At 36.3% G+C, this 19,657-nt stretch overlaps 1 protein-coding gene across 1 annotated transcript in view; it reads right to left on the reverse strand.

Moving 5' to 3' along the window:
- The window catches only part of Myo3a (myosin IIIA), a 199,550-nt gene that overhangs the window by 17,165 nt on the left and 162,728 nt on the right, over window positions 1-19,657 (reverse strand). Inside the window, exons 28-29 of the mRNA XM_027953097.2 lie at window positions 17,259-18,153; window positions 15,277-15,421 (exon numbers count right to left, since the gene is read on the reverse strand). Coding sequence (XP_027808898.2) covers window positions 15,277-15,421; window positions 17,259-18,153 — 1,040 coding nt within the window. The remainder of the gene's footprint in view (window positions 1-15,276; window positions 15,422-17,258; window positions 18,154-19,657) is intronic.

The raw sequence follows: 19,657 nt of genomic DNA on the forward strand, positions 1-19,657 counted from the left end.
CAGTTGGAACAGAAGTTTCTGGATGGAGAGGGTGATAACTCAGGTTTTGGTGTCCTCCTGCCTCCTCATGGGTGGGCCACATGCTTTAGGTGTTTTGAGATGCGAAGGGTGTTGCTTCCATTTTAGCTTAGAGGCACAGTGCTAAGTGAATAGTACACACTGAATATACTTTTGTTAACTAGATCAACAAACTGTCACATATAGAAAAATTAATTCCTTAGGCTTTAAAGACAAATAGAAATTAGAAAATCAATAAAATTCTTGGAGGGAAATCCAAGAGAATCCATTATGAACAATCTAGGGGAGTAAATGTCTTCATTCAAATTTAGAAGTCATAAGAAAGTTTACATATTTGCCTATTAAAAACAGATGGGGGGGTTGGGGTGTTGCTCAATGATAAAGCACTTGACTAGCATGCTTGATGCCCTGGGTTCAATCCTCAAGAACCCCCCCCCCCCCACACACACACACACACAAAGTGACGGGGCAGAGAAACCTTTTATGCAATCAAGTCAGAGGACACGTGATAAACTAGGAAAACATTATTTATAGCACAGATGACAGATAAAAGGGTTGGTGTTTTTAATATACAAAGAACATAAACAACTACAAATGTAGAGACTGAAAAATGATCAAAAGATACAATAGGAAGTTCAAGATGAGCAAATTTAAAAATCAAGTAAGCATGGGAAAGCACAATCATACAATGAAATTAAAATAAAAATAAGATATCTTTTTACTCTAGACACATCAGCCAAGATTAAAAAGATGGATAACAATTCAGGACAGGATGTCAGGACAAGTGTATTCTTACTATTCGGGACAAGTGTATTTAATTGTTAAAAGAAATGTTGACTGTTAGAACCTTTTAGGAAAGCAAGCTATCAAAATCAAAAATACCTCTCAACTCAATAATCCTACCACTGAGGATTTTTCCTATAAAACTAAAATCCTAGTAGACAAGAACATTTTCAAAGATATTTAGTGCAACATTTTTCAGAGTGGCAAAATAATGTGAGACAAAGTGAATATCTAACAATGGAGAAAAATTTATATAATTTTTATAATCCCCAAATGGAATATTATGCAGTTATTAAGAATGAATTATAGCTGTACTAGTTGATGTGAAGAGTTTCCTGACAAGGAGCTGAGTGAGAAAATCAAGCTGCTGAAGGGTTTATATCATTAATCCAATTACATAAAATAATAGTAAAACTTTAATGTTGGATATATAAGTGCATGAATATACATCTATGGAAAATAGGAAAGAATACATAGTTTAATAATAAGCGGTCCCTTGAAGGGAGGGTAATGTGGGTTGAGAGGGAGAACAGGAAAATGAACAGGAAAAAAGAGAAGAAGGAAAAAAACTACATTAAAATAACCTCTGAAATGTATGGTAAGGTCACATTTATGTAAAATTATAAATATGCATGTGGGTGTGAATAGTTATAAAGATAACAAAGTCAAAATGTCTGGATTTTTAGAATTTCTGATTAATTCTTGTCTTGTAGAATCTGCAGTAGTGTTTATTATTAACTATTTTCCCTTCACCAGGATAATCTAAAGTGGAGCAATGAATATTCTTTAAGGGTGTTTCACTTAAGATATTGCCACGCAAGGTGGGAGGGTGGTCAGTAAATAAAAATTACTGATGAATGCATTCAGCAGGTTCTGATTGCTCTGTTAACATTTCCTTGGATTATGTTTTTAAAAAAATTTAAGGGCAAACTTCCCTTGAATTTACCAGCATACAAATATTTCAGAGGCATAAGTTTACTTTGCCCTGTAATGGCTCTCTGAAATTTTGTTCCTTTGGGAGAGTACAAACTCCATCTACTAACATCATTCTAACCCCTTAATTACAAAAATGACATAAACATTTATAATCACAAATTATCAGTAGCATATCAATGTTGGCACTAGCAAAATTAGGTTTGTGGTTATTTTGTGTGATGTGCATGATAAATATTAGCTTGCAAAGGTTATAGCCAGAAGGTAAGACATCTATTTATATTGCAGTTCTGGTAATAATTTCCTTAAGGGTTTTAATTTATCAGAAATGTACCTCTTTTTTTTCATATAGAATTGATAAGCATCTCAATATTTTTCATTTGAAGACAGGAAACAGATTAAAAACTCATTGCCAACATTTGCTTTAGAAAATGAAATTTCAGTATTATTCTCTTTTTAATGATAATTGCACTTTTACTTAACTATACCCGCACAGTATAATTTGCATAAGTATCCTATGTCTAAATCAGATATTAACAGAAGAGACCTTGTGTTGCTATATTTTTTTCTTTAAGACATCAATTCTTTAGTTGTTGTAAATTTCCATTTCCTTCTGACAGTCCATGACCTTCAAGCAATACAGTGAACTACAGGAAATCTTAGAAGGGAGGAATTTGCATTACTGTATGTTAAAGGCAGACTCAGCCAGTCATGATTATTACCTGCCTTTGAGAAGCTGCAGCTTCCACCCTTCACCTTATCTGCCCTCTGCCAGGCTGGCACTTCAGGAGGTCTGCATACAGGTTCTGAGCTCATGGTGGACTCTCCAGTTCCCAAGTGTTCCTATCTGCCTTGCATGGCCTCATTCCTCTGGCTTCTGGAGATGTCTTCAATTCTCGTGGTTGCCTTGGGTTTGACCTCTTGCTTTTCCTGTGTGGTACCTTTCTCCTGAGTTTACCTGAGGCAAAGTGTTAAGGGCAGGGGCTTGTCCTGCTCTAGGTCCTTAGCACTAACCCATTCCTTTGGCTTTTCTTTTTCTACCAACTGAATACCAGTGCCCTAGGACCAGCTTGTTGGGAACTCTTGGTTTGAAGGTGTCAATTTGAGACTGCCCAGTTGCTATGGTGATGCCCTGTTCAATAGGAGGTTCTGTGCCAGCCACGGAGCTATTCAGTTCTTGACCTTGAGGTTCAGATACCAGCTGCCGGGGGGAGAAAGTTATGGGTGCAAGCTGATAATCATAATCAGGCTGCTTATACTCATGACCTTGGTTCTGCTTACTTTGAAAAAACTTTCTCACAATAAATCCTTGGGATGTTTATACCTATATAATAAATGTGCTGAGCTTGCTGTGTGTCACTACCTTCCAACCAAGGAGTAGTTAACCACCGAGATCCAGTTTTTTCTCTATTTGTGTGTCTGATTGTCTCTTCTCCATCCCCTCCATGCCCGGTCCAGGAACCTGAATTAATGGTTATGCGGGACGTGGCACCAGCTTATGCCTGTACCTATCAATGGACTTTCAGCTTTTTGCCTCTTTATGATTTGCACTAATATTCAGAACCTTGAAAACAACTTTTAGTTTTATAATTATACTCTTAGATTTACATAAGGGGCTGCCTTCTGCCTCCCCCTCACCTTTCTTTGAGCGTAGACACAGAAGAAAGAGGAGGAGAGAGCAGCCCTGTCTGTAGGGTGGGAATAGACACACCCTCTGGAAGATTCCTTGTTTCTTGGAGATGATCAGCATAGATCAGCCATCTAATTCCCTCATCTCCATTGGGATGAGGTCCATGAGCTGAGGATATGGTCTCTCTCTCTCTCTCTCACACACACACACACACACACACACACACACTAATCACGCTTACCTGCTGGGAGAACAAGAGGAACTCAGGGGTGGCATTTAAGACCCCTAACTACCTCTTGGCTCTTTTTCAAATTAATGTTGTCTTTATTTATCTGAAAAGAATATTTGGATATATAGCCTGAGATAAACACTGACATTCTTTTTCCTAAAAGGCCAAATGTTAAAAATTATTAATTGACTAGTCACAATCATTCTCTTAGATTGGTCTTTTAAAAACACAGAAGAGAATAACATTCTTGGATTCTAAACATGTAACATTTAGTTTTCTTATCACACATAGATAAGAATTTTTGGTTCTCATCAAGATGAGGTGGAATACACTGGTATTTTTTAAAAGCCATTATTTCTAATTAGAGTGCATTTGGTCACATGCTCTAAGCTGGCTTAGAAGGGCTGGCTAGAAGAGATGTCAAGCAAACTTCTAGTGGTTTGAGGCAGTTTGGTAGCAAAGATGACATAATGAGATGACGCTCTCATCATACAGCTCTGTGGAAGCTCTGTACCAGGTTGCAATGACATTAATCAGATTGTTAATTTTACATGAAGCAAACTCAGCGAGGGATGGGGAGCATCCACAAGGCTGCAGAGGGAGCATTTTGTTTCCATTCAGCCGTTCAACTTTTCTAGAACTCTTGTTAATGAACCATCTCGAGTGTGGGCAGATTAAGCTGACTTATTTACGGTATTCCAATTCCCATTCTGCAATATTTTATCCAGTAGTTAGATTAGTAGTTAAATTGTAGCAGTCTGCTCAGGTTATTCTTTGAAAAATTAATTTTAAGGGCCATTACTATTCCCTGTATGAATGTGTCATTACTTATTAAACATTCTCTTATTGTCCAATTTGGTTTCTTGCCATGTACATAAATTTTTCTTTTTCAACTTATTTCCTTCTCATAAATGGGTTTCCTGGGTCAGTGATGTAAACTATTTCAGATTGTTATAATCGTTATTATTTTTACATTGTCAATCACTTTTCAAGATGTTGGCTCTTTACAGTTTTACCCTTATGTCTGGAAATGATTCAGCAAGCATATTCTCATCATTGTTAAAATATTTTTTCATACTTGCCATTTTGATAAGTAAAAACTAGCAACTTGTTTTAATATGTATATCTTTATTCTTAGAGTATTGTCATCTGCATTGCTTCTTCTACAAGCAAATTAATGTCTTAGTCCCATATTCCATTAGAACTATTGATGCTTTTCCTAATAATCCATAAGAACTCTTTCTTCTGTTCTACATGTTAACCTTTTTACCTTGTTCTAAACATTTTAACCAGTTTGTCTTCAGCTCTTTCAACGTTTAATGATGCTTTTGAATCTCTAGGTTTTAATGTTTGTGCAATCTAAATCTTTCATGGTTTTGCCTCATAATTCCTTTTTATTATTTCTTATGTTTTATCTTTTTCTAAGCAGAGATTGTGAAATATTCAGTTTATAAAATTGGTTTCTCTTGGTTTAGGTCTTATCTTTAAATGATTAAAGATTGATCTTCTAAAAAATATTTGGAAAATACTTGGGTATTCAGCATAATGTAAGGATGTATTTTATTTCTCCCCACCCCCCAATCAAAGAAACTTTTAAGCATTATCCATCCATTTCTTATAGGTTTGTGAGGTATCTTTTTGTAAATGACAGGTTTTTTGCTTTTTGTTTTTATTTTGTAAATACTCATTCCAAATTTAGGGCTACTCTCTTTCATTAATCTGTGACTAATTTTTATAACAAAGGCCTATGTTTTGAATTATTATTGCATAATTTTACTAATCAAATAAAGAAAGTCCTCATTTGTAATTATTCTTTCCCTCTCTGAAATTTACAAATGATCTTTAGGGGGATTTATTAAGTTCCAAAGAAAATTTCACAGAGATTTTGAATGCAACTTCTTTTAAACCTAGAAATTAATTTTGGAGTGGTCATGTTTACAGTACCTTATCTTCCAATCTAGAAACAATGTATCATTCCATCATGCACCTCTTCTTTTTGTTTCTAACGTTATCTTTTTTAAAAAAAATTTTTTAGGTGTAGATGGACACAACACAATGCCTGTATTTTTGTGTAGTGCTGAGGATGGAACCCAGGCTGAGGATGGAACTCTGGACCCGCCCGTGCTAGGCGAGTGCTCTACCGCTGAGCCACAATCCCAGCCCCACACCTCTTCTTTTTGTGATTTTCTTGTAAGCTTTCCTACAAGATTTATTTTTGCAATGAGTTCTTTTCCCTTGATAAATTTTCTGGGAACAAATATGTAAAGTCGATTTCTATCCTTACTGGATTCTATTGGTTGTACAAATCATGACTTAGGTTCATACTTTGCATCTTTAAGACAAAATTCACATTGTCTAGTAATACTTCTACAATTCTATCTTTTCTTTTTTGATAAGTGTGATTGTCAGAAACTCTTCTTTGCTAACTTATTGCATCAATTAGAAATTCCCCCCAAATAAGAGAAAATATTTTTCTAGCAATTTATCTTAATCCTGCATTTATTTAGTGGAACTGCTTCTAGTGTTTTACAGTTAATTATGATGCTGATGTTTAATTCAGGAAATATATCTTTCATATTGCCAAAGAATATCCTATTTCTAGTTTCATAAGAGTTTTGTGTTTCATCAGTACCAGGTGTTGGATTTTATTGACAACTGCACCTGCATTTATCAAGATGACTTTTTTTTTCTTTTGACCTTTAATATAACGTTATATTCTAAAGTATTATTAAGACAGTCTCTTTGTTATTTATTTATTTATTTAGTGGTACTAGGGATTGAATGCAGGGGTGCTCTACTACTAAGCTATAATCTCCAGCCCTTTTTATTTTTCATTTTGAGACAGGTTCTCATTAAGTTGCTGAGGCTGGCCTTGAGCTTGCAATTCTTCTGCCTCAGCCTCCCAATTGACTGGGATTACAGGCATGTATCTTGGCTTATTTGAAAAGTCCTTTAAAGTACTATTTCATTCCACTAGCTATTACTATACTTTTTTCTAAATCCATAACTGATCTAACTTTTTTTTTAAAAAAATGTTGTTTCTCAGACTTTTGTTCTAAGATGTATGAACTTTGTAAAAGAGGTAACTTTCTATATTTTTGTTATACAGATTATATAGTATGGAAATTATCTGTTCTGTGAATATTTGAATGCATTTGCTTAAATACTACACATCCTTGGAAACTTTTTTGGAGGTAATTGTTTGATAGACAGATTATCATATTTACATTTTTTCTTTGAAATTTATCTTCCATCCCCACATTGCTTTTGTTAAACTTTATTTATAGCATGTAATATTTTAGTATTTTCAACTATCATTGTTATAATCTCATTCTAATTTCTAATATTTTGGGATCCTTTTAAAAATAATTAGCCAGAACTTTGTCTATTCTTTCATTTTTAAAAACATTCTTATCTTCATTTAGATAATTGTGTTTCTGTATCATCAATATTTTTTCCTTTTCCAATTTTTCCTGGGGTTGAATATTCATTTTTCCTTTTTAAAATAAAATTTCTTAGCTTACATCCTTTTATTCACATTTCTTTGCTCTCAATATACAATAGAAATATGTAATAATTTGAAATTTCCTATCATATTAGGAAATTTCTGGCTACTTCCCATTTAAATTAGGATCTGGCTACTTATCATTCATAATTTTAATATATGGCTATTCTTTTTTATTTTGAAATAACTTATAATTCTAATTTATTTACTATGACTTATAATTTGCAGATTTGTTTTCCACTTCTATGTTGTATTATGGTCAGAAAAAGTAACCTGGTTCAGTTCTGATTCTTGGGGGTCTATGAACTGACCCAGTATGTCTACTTATAAGGACAATTTCTAAAATACACTAGATATTTTAAAAGAAGGCATTTTTCTCTAGCAGCAAAATTATAAATACTCTGTAGATGAATTTGCCTTATTGGTTATATTATTATTTTAAATTTGCTATGCAGTTTCTCTTTGATTTGATCTTGTTTAGCTAAAAACTATGGTATTAAAATATGTAAATGAAAAACTAAAATCTCTTTTTCCAATGCTGAATGACATTGTTGACCTTTGTGTATGTGTGCATTTTTTAAAAAAAGAATTTCATGGTAAGTTTGGAGGAAACAAACTGCTTCTATGTCAATTCAGTGTCCTTTGTATGTTAGAAGAGATAAAAATTATGAGATGGTGAGAGATAATTTGGGTTTAAAAAATTAAGTTGTTTCCACTTAAGGTTTCTAGTTTCAATATATTGCCTGAACTAATTCAGTCAGTGTATTAGAAATCCATAGTTTATAGAGTGTAAACTTACATAAGGCAAACTGTTTTTTTTTTAAATTTTTTTTTTAGTTGTTGATGGACCTTTATTATTTATTTATTTATATGCAGTGTGGAGAATTGAACCCAGTGCCTCACACTTGCTAGGTAAACATTCTACTACTGAGCCACAAACCCAACCCAGGCAAACTGTTTTTTTTATAATTAGTATTTAATAAAATTATAATAGAAAAAAATGGTTCTCAAAGCAATTATGAAGTATGATTAAAAGTATTTCTTTTTTAAAGAGAATTTTGAGGAATTAGTAATGCTACTTATGCAGGAAGGGAAGTAACAAGTAAACTTAAGAAGGTAAGTGTTCACCAGAGGCATACTGATTCAGGAAGCAATAGAACTTCTGAAATCACATTATTTTCTACTCTTCATGAAAAGATATTCCTAGAAAATACACAGCTCACCATTATTTGAACTCCCTGGCTTTCACATGTGGAGTTTGTTGATACATGTGGAGATGCATTCTTGTACAGTTTGAAAAACACATTTCTAGATTCCAGCATTACAGTGAAGTGATAGAGATACTGTAAAGCAGATCAAATCTGTACCATAATAACTGAAAATACTAGGGCTATTTTGTAAATCTAAATGACATAAACATTTCAACATAAATAGAAAATTGCTATTTTCCCCTTGACATTTACTTGAAAGCAACATAAAAATATTTCCATAAGATCAACTATATGTGTATATGGAAAGGGACTGCTCTGACTTGGTATTGAACCTACTAATGATATTGGGTAAATAAAGCATGGGAATTATAACAGCATCCTTATTTATTAACCTTGCAACCCATTAAAAACTTTCAGCCTGTTGGATAGTCAGAAAAAGAGAAAAAGAATGTGCTTTGCGGGTACCAAAATATGTTTTGGTTTTATCAAATGAATGATCTGCTTTTTATTTATCATATAACTAATCTTTTCTTCCCTCTTCACAATGGGCAACACAAACCACCAGGTGTACCATAACTAAGCAGAAAAACATCCTACAAAGGAGAACTCTGCAGGGAGAAATCATGCAATACAGGTGATGTCGATATAGACAAATACTAGAGCATTTTGTTGGGGTCTGTGATCCAATGGCCATGCTCTAATTATCACCCTCTCATACTGTATTTCTCTCAGTGGAAATGCAGGTGTAGTTGGCTCCTCTCATTTTCAATTTATAACAATTATTTCCAAACAAATGACAAAATAAGTTCATATATTTACCTTATTTTATTTTTAAACTTAATTTGTCCTTGGCTTTCATTTGGATATAATTTTACCTGATTCTTCAACACATTTAAACATATATCTCACAGAAAGAGCCCTTATAAAATAAAGTTACAGTTACAGGTTATAGTTTGTTAAACTTCATTTGAAAAATTTAATTAATCTTCATGTATTATCCATGTTTTCTAGGGCTTTAAAAAAATAAGAGGTAAGATTTTCCAGGTCATTTTCCATAATTCAGCCAAGGCTTAGTGAGTTCTTCAACACAGAGCTGGGTATAGCAAATTATCAAAGATACCTGCAGGTTTTTGAGAGGTATGAAATAAGTTTTGATGGCTTTTAGGCTACTGTAATGGCAGAGTTATCTGTAAATAAATTTGACATTGGTTTCCAAAATTAAATATTTCCTGGGAAAGTATGATCTTCCAGGAAGTATTGTCCTGCCAGATGGCCTGTGGAACCTGTGCTAACACATCAGCCATTCACCTGTATCCTTCTTCTGCAGGTGAGAACAGCTGCTTGCACTTCAAGGTTTCCAATTCTGTGGTTAGCACTTCTGATTAACTAAGGAGATAGCGTATCTTTAGAAGACCTTCTTTTCTGACTAGAGGAGTTTAAGAGCAGATAATATAAGAAAATGAATCAGCATTTAAAGACTATAATGTTACATTCTTCATTTGATAAAACCAAATTTACAAAAATCTTACTCCACTGGCCACTGTACTTTGTTCCAAAATAGTGTTTGAAGGAAATTAAGCAGCTTTTCAACAAATTAATAGCAGTTAATTACTGTCACTGTGCAATGCAAAAGACCGAAAATCTACTTGAAGAAGGCAGAGATAACATATATGAAAAAACTTTGAGGATAAGTACATACAGATTTTGGTACTGATAATCTGTTCCCTCCAACAAATGTGCATCTGAATACCTTTTAGGAAGTTTGTGATGCCTGTGAGGTATATAAAAATAACTGTGGAAAAAGCACTAGATCTGCAAGAATCTGGAATGGGTCATGAGAATTCTTGGTTTAAGTGTGGAAAGGAAATAAATCTAACCGAGGAGGTGAAAGACCTTTACAATGTAAACTAAAGAACATCAAAGAAAAAAATAGAAGATACAGAACATGGAAAGATCTCCCATGTTCATGGATAGGCAGAATTAATGTTTTTCAAATGTTCATACTACCAAAAGCAATATACAAATCTGATGCAATCCCCAGCAAAATACCAATGCCATTCTTCACACAACTAGAAAAAACAGCCCTAAAATTTATTTGGAAGAATGAAAAACTCAGAATAGCCAAAGGAATTCTAGCCAAAATGGCAATGCTGGAAGCATCACAATAGCTGGCTTCAAATTTTACTACAGAGCTATAGTAACAAAAATTGCATGGTGCTGGCATAAAAACTGATACATAGACCAGTGGTACAGATTAGAAGACACAGAGACAAACACATACAGATACGGTCATCTGATCTTGGCAAAGGTACCAAGAACATACAATAAAGAAAAGACGACCATTTAAACAAATGGTGCTGGGAAAACTGGTTATTCAAATGTAGAAGAATGAGACTAGAACTTTCTCTCTCATCCTGCACAAAAACCAACTCAAAATGGATCACAGACCTAGGAATTAGACCAGAAACTATGCAATTCCTAGAAGAAAACATAGGGTCAACAGTCCAATAGTTAGGCACAGTCAATGACTTTCTCAATTGGACCCCTAAATCTCAGGAAATAATGCCAAGAATTAATAAATGGGATGGCATCAAATTAAAAGCTTCTGTACAGCAAAGGAAACAGTTGAGAATGTGAAAAGAAAACCTGCAGAATGGGAGAAAATCTTTGCTAGCTACTCTTCTGACTAAGGATTAATATCTAGCATATATAAAGAACTCAGAAAACAAAAAACCAACAACCCAATTAACAAATGAGCAAATGAACTAAACAGACACCTCTTAAAAGAAGAAACACAAATGGCCAACAAATCCATGAAAAAATGTTTACCATCATTAGCAATTAGGGGAATGCAAATCAAAACTATCCCAAGATTTCCTCTCACTCCAGTCAGAATGACAGTCATCAAGAATACAAACAAATAATAAATGCTGGAGAGAATATGGAGTAAAAGGAATGAACAATTTTATACTGTTGGTGGGACTGTAAATTAGTACAACCACTATGGAAATCAGGATGGAGATTCCTTAAAAGACTAGGAATGGAACCACCTATGACCCAGCTATACCATTCCTTGGTATTTATCTTTAAGAGTTAAAATTATCATACTACAGTGACATATGCATACCCATATTTATAGCAGCATAATTCACAATAGACAAACTATGGAACCAGCCTAGGTGTCCATTACCTAGGCTAAAGAAAATGTGTGTGTATATATATGTATATATATACATATATACACACATACAAAATAAAGTTTTATTCAATCATAAAGAAAAATGAAATTATGTCACTGCAGGAAGATGGATGCAACTTGAGAACATTATGGTAAGCAAAATAAGCCAGACTCAGAAGGTAAAAAGTTGTATGTTTTCTTTCATATATGGAAGCTAGAGAGAAAAAAGGAAAAGAATGGTGGTGATGGGGAATCTCATGAAAATGGAAGTGAGATCAGTAGAGCAGAGAAAAGGGACCAGGAGAAGGGGGGAGAGGGGAAATACTGGCAAATGATATTGGCCAAATTATATACTTATAATGGATGCATGTACAAACATGTAACAACAAATCCCACCAGTATGTACAACTATCATGCACCAGTAAAAATATGGAATTAAAAAATGTTGACAGAAGATTAGCAAAAATAGGCTGTTCTTAAAGAAAAATTAGAAAATCTAACATAGGATGGAATTTTCCTATCCTGAGATAAAGCTGCACAACCAAAGGTACAATAATGAATTTGGTTCCTTTGTGAGGATTAGATATTAATCAAGCAATATCTGGCCCAATTTGTGACCTTGATTTAAATTCTCTGGCCTATATTTTATAGTGAGTGTTTATAAGCTATTCAAAAAATTTTAAAAATAAACAAATCATTAAAATATATGAATATGGTTTGTAATCACAGATATGGGGGATAAATCTCTCCAAAAGGAGCCCAATGATTATATCCCTCTTTCCTTCCGTGTCTGTTCTAATATTCAAATAACATTTGGAGAATTCAATTAACAACTGTTAACAAGTAGAAAATTTCCTGGATATTTTATAGTTCTTTTTTTGCTCTCTCAGCATCATTTTGCCCACTAGCCTATTAAACCCCCTTCTTGCCCTGGCCTCTGAGGTTCCAGGCTCCCTGGCCATCCTCCATCTTCTTTGGTTGTTTCTCTTTGCCGAGTCTTCTCTACCTGTCCTGCCCATGTCTAAGCTCCTGTATTAAACCCCCTTCTCCTTCCTCTTCCCCTTTCCCTCTCTTCTCTTCTCACTGTAGGATTCCCTGCAAAATCCTACCTAGTACATGGCTTCAGTTACCATGTCAGTGTCCACCTGCCTACCTAAGAGACCTGAATTCATCAACGGTTTCTCTTATTTGACATGCCTTGACCCCAACCCACAGCTCTGCTCTTCATCTAACCCTTCCCACCTCAGGTATACCCTGCTGATCATGCTGGAAACCTTGACTTGCCCCATCTCATGCAATCTATCACCAAATCCTTTGCAATCTATTGACTGATCAGCTTTAAACTACCTTCTTGACCACCTCCTCCTCCAGACTGCCAGACTCTTGTGCTGGCCTTCCACATTTCCCTTCATGTGGTCAAATTCTATTCACGTAACGTGATCAGAATGATCTTTTAAAAAATGAAGCTGTTTGCCTATACCAAAGTTACATTTTTTTTTCACCACTACAATTCAGATTCACAAAAATATAACTTAATTTTCCTAAAACTAGACTTAATTTTTACTTCTTAGGGCTCATCTTTACTTTCTAGTATTTTTTTTTAACAAGTCCTAGTTCAACTCAATTGCTTTCAATTGTCTTAGTGTCTAAGTAAACTTACCCCCAACTTTGATGTGGCCATTTGTCAGCTCAGGGCCACATCAAAGTTGGGGGTAGAGTGGGAGATTTCAGCATCTCTAAGGCATTAGTGAGGAGTGGACACCTGTTCTGTAGCCATTTTGGGCTGTTCAACAGCATCTGTTGAGTGACTTGTCCTGTCTAGTCTCTGGTCACTGGCATCAATGGCATCTTCCCTTACTCCTAGATTTTGGAATGTCAGGTCCACCCAGGTCCTTCTGTGCCTTCTGGGTCACTTCAGACCCTCTCAAGGTACTTTCTTTGCTACTCTTGGGCACTCAGGACAATTAGATGTTTGCCAATTTAGCCTTCAACAATTGTAGAATACATACCCTCTCCACCTCTATAGGGAACAAAAAGATTCTTCCTCTAAACCCAAAGGGTTAAAGAAATGGTTCTGACTTACAATCTTCTTCATGTAAGCTAATAATTGATCTCTGATATTCTTCTTAAGTCCAAGTAAAACAATGGAAGATTAAAGAAGAAAGTGAATCATGACTTGATTTTCTAGTGTCATTCTGCTGCTTTTCAGGCCTCTCCAAAGTCCCTGGAAGTTCAAAAGTGATAGCCAGGCCACATACCAACAGCTTCCACAACCTCCCAAGGTGGTGCTTCCCACTTCCACCTCCTCTTTCCAGCCATGGACTTGGATAAACATGGACTTTATGAGCTGCTTTGTAGAGGTCCTGCCTGGCTTCCCCTGCATCCCCACACCTCTGCACCTCACTGCCCACACACACCAGCATAGCCACATGCAACCAAGTGGGAATCTGCCGCTGATACCTTCCTCCTCTGTCTAGTCACAGGTCATGTGCCTTGGGGCACAGATCATGGGCAACAGCCAACCTAAGGACCTCTGGGGTTTGACTTGTTAAAACTCTATTCTTTAAAGCAAAAGGTTGTGGCCAGAACTAGGGAGCAGGAGAGCATCAGCAGAAAGCACCCAAGTGCTAGCAGGTACACAGTTCTTTGGTTGAAGTTTTTTTGTTGAAGCTTTAAGCTTCGCCACATTCTTGACTTACAAAGCAATACAGCAGGGTAAGTGATAGAAATATTGCCTATTTCCCCTCCCTCCCATGCTAGGAGAGTAGCTGAGCTTATCTTAGTATTTTATTGCCTCAGAGATTTTGTGAGGAAGAAATCAGAAGCTGTACAAGGCCCGTTGCTCTTCCTGTCTTTCCTAAAAGTCAAACTCATTCCAAAGATGGCATTAAGTATCTGGCAAGAAAGCAGAAGGCCTAAAAGAAAGTGAGGGAAAATAAATGCAGATTCTTTCAGAAAAATCTCCCAGAGGTCAGCTGGGTCCACATAGATGGGAATCCTGAAGCTTTGATCAGGCCACAGAGGGGAGGCCACCTGGAACATGGCGGACAGTGAGACTCCAGACCTCCAGTTCCCAGGTGCAGCCTGTAGGGTCTGAGAATAGCAGAGATTCTCAATTTGAAGGAGGCCAGCTGGGATAATGGGTATCCCAGCAGTAACTTCACAGACAAATGTCTGGCGAATGCAGACTCTATTTGACCTTCACTGGCCTCCCTCGGCCTTTGTACAGCCCTGTGGTGGGGGATTGATAATTAATGAGATAGAATTCTTCACCATTTTAGTTTGGTGCCAAGGGGGCAGTGTATGACTGAGGCTGACCAGAAGAAAATTTTATAATGGTATTTCTTATGTATCTGGGTTTTGTTCATCTGAACAGAGATTTGCACTTTCCACCCTATACTCAAGCTTGCTCATACTGACCAAAGAAATAGAAATATTTCATGTGTTTGTTTTCTTTTATTGATTCTAAATCCTGGCCTACTTTCTCTAAACCATTGTTTATTGTTCCCTTCTGGGTGTCATATGACAAGTTCTAATTAAAGTGTGTAAAAGACAAAAAAAAAAAAAGTAAAAGAAGAAAACAAGAGGAGAAAGATGTATGAGAAGGTAGGAGGTGGGAAGAACATTCTGGAAAAATGTGTATATGCTTATAAGAAATGGAATGGAACAAAGGTTTCCCTGGAGACAGAACAAGTCACCTCAAATATACCAAATAATACAGGTGGGAAACTAATAAAGTGTCTGGCATTTTCTCCCCCGTTAGGAAGTTCTGGCTTTATTGATTTTTACCTGAGAGGCACTGCTGAGAAGAAACCCGTCCATTAATTGACTTACAGGGATCAACACCCAGATAAAGTGGCTTCAGTTGCTGTGACAAAATCATTTCATTCATTTTTTTCTGCAGAATGAAATATTCTTCAGATAACTTTGATATCTAAAAAGGTCACGTGTCAGAACAAATCAAGAAAAAGAATTCTTAGAATTCCATAGGAACACAGCGGTCTTCTGAATTCTTTATTAACATTCCCTGCCACTCCCATGCCCTTCTTTCTCTAGAACCCACCCTGACTCCTGTACCAAAGGTCTGATATAGTCCTCACTTAACATAACTTCCCCCTTTGTGCTACTCACTCATCTCACATTTCTCATGAAAAAACTGACAAACATATGCTACAGTGTGCCATGCCATCTCCATCAAGTCCTTCCTGGGGTTCCTGAGGTCTGACGTCTGCCCTTATCATTCTGCTGGGATTGCCTTTCTAATTCTATCCTGAGGAAGCCCTCTGCTGCCTTTCACTATGCTGAGCTTCCCTCCTTTTCTTTCTTTTTAAAGTATTTTTATTAGTTATAGATGGACACAATACCTTTATTTATTTATTTTTTTTATGTGGTGCTGAGAATGTAATCCAGTGCCTCACACATGCTAGGCAAGCACTTTCCCACTGAGCCACAACCTCAGCCCCTTCCCTTTTTTTCTTTCCAGTCTTAGCTTGACTTCAGGACAACTCTCTCTTTCCAACCTACCCACCTCTGACAACCTGGCTGTCCCGCTAGGGTTGCCTGTGGGCTCCTGCTTGTCTGCCTCTGTGGAGCACTGAATCCACCCCCATGGTGTCATTAGCCAGCCCCTGGTGGATGAATCCGTGATGCTAATTCTTTTTGGTGTCTCAGTGATATAGCAGGTCTAGGTTTAATCCCTGATTTGACTATTGGAGTGAGCAAATTTATGCACCAAATGTGAATTCACTATCCATTCATTCATGAATGTAAATTCACTATTTCCAGGTGCCTAAAAAACCAAAATAGGGACTAGGTAAATTAATCAATGGCAGACCTCCACTGACAGCCAGAGGTTGGAGATGTTAGACCATTCCTATAGCACTAAGGTGGGGACCAAGGCCAATGATTGCATTTTTCATGGGCTCAGCTGCCACCAGAGACGAAAGGCAGATTGTAAGGGTTCAGGGATATTAGATGATACTTCCTTGAACTGGCCTATTATGATATTTCTTCTTATTTTATATACCATTGACTACACTAGGAATTCATGTATTTTAGAGGTCACCAAGTTAAAACCTTTCACTTTATACAGGATAAAATAAAGTGCTAGGACAAAGTCATTTCCTTCAGGTTAAATGCCTAGAAAGAGCAGGAACTTAACAGGAACTGGTTCCTATATCTCCCCACAGTAATAATTTGTTAGAAATCCATATATGCGTGCCAGAAGCCCTAAAACCTAAGACATGCCTATGGGTGATATGAAATAATCTCCATGAGAGAATTTCTTGTGTTTTTTTTTTCTTTGTGATCTTAATTATCCATGATCTGCTTATTATTGTGAGGGTTTCATTAGATACATATCTTACTATGACTACATATCTCATTTTAACATCTAATTATGCCTTTTCAACTAAAACTGGAGTCAGGGAGAAAGAATAGACTAGGGGACTTACAAAACTTATATATTTTTTAGCAGTAACAAAAGGTCTCATAGAAACATGAAATTTTGCACTATCCGATCCCAGTCTTTTAAAACCTCTCCAGTATCCTCACTACATGAAGTTTCTACCACATTTTTTTTGCTTTTTTTTTAATCACAGTAAATTTTTAAAAAAGTATACAGCATTTAAATAGTATAATCCTCGAGACACTTAATTAAAAAAGTCTCAAACAGATGAAACAATGCATCAACTATTCATCATTTGTTTAATTAAGCTACTGGGTCATTCCCAGAGATTTATACTAGTAAATAAATTTGTTTGTATACATACCTCTTTTGAAAATATCGCCAAATCACAGGCTGCTTTTTCTGAAGTTGCTTTTGAGTATCTGTCATCCTTCATCTTGATATTGGGGGTTTCCTCATGTTTTGTGGGACAGGAATACACACTGTGGGTGTTTCTTGTTACTTCTCCTGGTGTTGCAAGAATCTTTTCATTCTTAAAAGAAGGAGACACCCTGCCCTCCCTTAGTTGCTGCCTTTGCATAAATCCCCCATATTTGTTCTGAGTGAACACAGCAGCTTTGCTTTCTTCCTGGTCCTGTATCACTGGTTCAACGGGCCTCTCTTTGACTGCCTGGTCTCTCTGATGGCTTCTCTCCTGGCTGTACACGGATGAGTTCTGGGTAACTACAGAAGTCTTTTCTTTTTCTTTGCTATGATGTGCATTTTGAGAAACTGACCTTTGGTTAAGAGTAGGTTCCCAAGTCTTTTTAAAGGAATTCTCATTCTCAGCTAACCAAAGTCCTGGGTCGCATGGCCCTTCTGATAGGATCCCCTTTCCCAGATATGCTGCTTTTGATTCTTCAAAATTCCTTTCTTCAGTGTACCTCTGATAGTGACTCTGGATCACAGTGTTTTCCTCCTTTGTCTTTATTTTGTTTTCTTCTTGGTCTTTGATATACTTCTGTTTGGGGCTTACTTCTTCTGCCCAGGGGTGCCCGACGAGGTACAGTTCTTGATCAGCCTTTTCTCCATACACATTATTCACTTTTTGAGGAGTTTGATATCCTCTGTTGTTACTCTCAACCGCATTGGTGGCTTCCCCTTTGGTTTTGAAAGTAGAAGCCTTCCCTACCAAAGGACTCCCTTTATTATTTGAAGCTGGAATCACAATTTCATTAGTAGATACTGCATTTTCTGTCTGTTTCTTCACAAAAGATTCCCTGCACAAAAAATATTAGATCTGAATACATGATGATACTAAACGAGAGCTTATTACTTCTTTTGGCAACAGCTACAAGCCATAAAAGGGTGGGAGAAAAACAAAAGGAGCAAAAAGAGCTCAAAAAAAATTTTATCAAGTCACATTAATCAAGAGCTTCCCAAAATGTTCTCTCTACTCTATTCTACAACTATTTGAATAATGAGAAAACAAGTTTCAGCTTAGAGGCAGATACAGCAAGCACACAAAGATCCATATTTTCATTTCACGAGATATCCAAAATTCTAGGAATTTAATTGTATCATTTTTAGAACAAAATGCCATGTGATGAGAGGTTGTGGGAAACATGCCTAGTTTTGAGACCAGTAAGCTGAGTGTGTACATGAGGTTCAGGTAGATAGTTTAATAACCACCAAGTATATTGATCACAGGAAATAGCTTACAAAATTAAAGCTAGAGCAGTGTCCTGATACAGCTCATGATTGTTGTTGCTTTGCCAATATCCTTTAAAACTGATTTCACCTTAACTTGAAGATAAGGAAATTGTTCTTCTTTATAGCTCCCCCTCCTCTGCAAGCCAAGGCCAAAACCCTCACAAGAGCAATACAGACATGAAAATGGCATTTAGAATCATGGCATTTGCAGGTAAATGGATGGCGTTGGAGAAGATAATGCTAAGTGAAGTTAGCCAATCCCCCAAAAACAAATGCTGAATGTTTTCTCTGATATAAGGAAGCTGACTCCTAGTGGGGTAGGGAGGGGGAGTTTGGGAGGAATAAATGAACTCTAGATAGGGCACAGGGGTGAAAGGGAAAGGGAAGAGGCAGGGGATTAGCAAGGATGGTGGCATGTGATAGTCATCATTATCCAAAGTACATGTATAAGGACATGAATTGGTGTCAATATACTTTATATACAACCAGAGATATGAAAAATTGTGCTGTATATGTGTAATAAGAATTGTAATGCATTCCACTGTCATTTATTTTTTTTTTAAATCAATTAAACAATGGCATTTAGGTGGAGTTAAAAAGTCACAACGTGGCATTCTAATACCTCTCCCTTCTCTCTGGGGGGGCTTGTGCTCAACACTTTCAAATCAGCCCAGAACACATGTGAGAGTTTTGGTCTTTTGCAATTTGGTTGTGAAGAAGGACTCTTCTGTGAGTCAAAGGTGGAAAAAACTCCTGGGACTCCATTTTCTTAATACCACTGACCACTTGTTCGGCTTTCTCTGGCATCTTCTGAAGGCCTATCAGAATCTTGGATGAAACAGAAAACAATGCAGGGAACCATGAATCCCCACCATCATTTCGAAGAGTGGCCATGCTAGTAATTAAATACTTCATCTTAATTAAACTCACCAGGATATTTATATTGAATCAAAATAGGCAACTAATGCGAGAAGATAAGCATGTAATCTCTAAATGTCTACACTCCACGAAAAAAAAAAAAACATTATAAGTTAGTATTGAGACTTCAAATGCATCTTACTGGTAAGACCT

The sequence above is a fragment of the Marmota flaviventris genome, chromosome 12 (genome assembly GCF_047511675.1).
Source record: "Marmota flaviventris isolate mMarFla1 chromosome 12, mMarFla1.hap1, whole genome shotgun sequence".
NCBI lineage: Eukaryota > Metazoa > Chordata > Mammalia > Rodentia > Sciuridae > Marmota > Marmota flaviventris.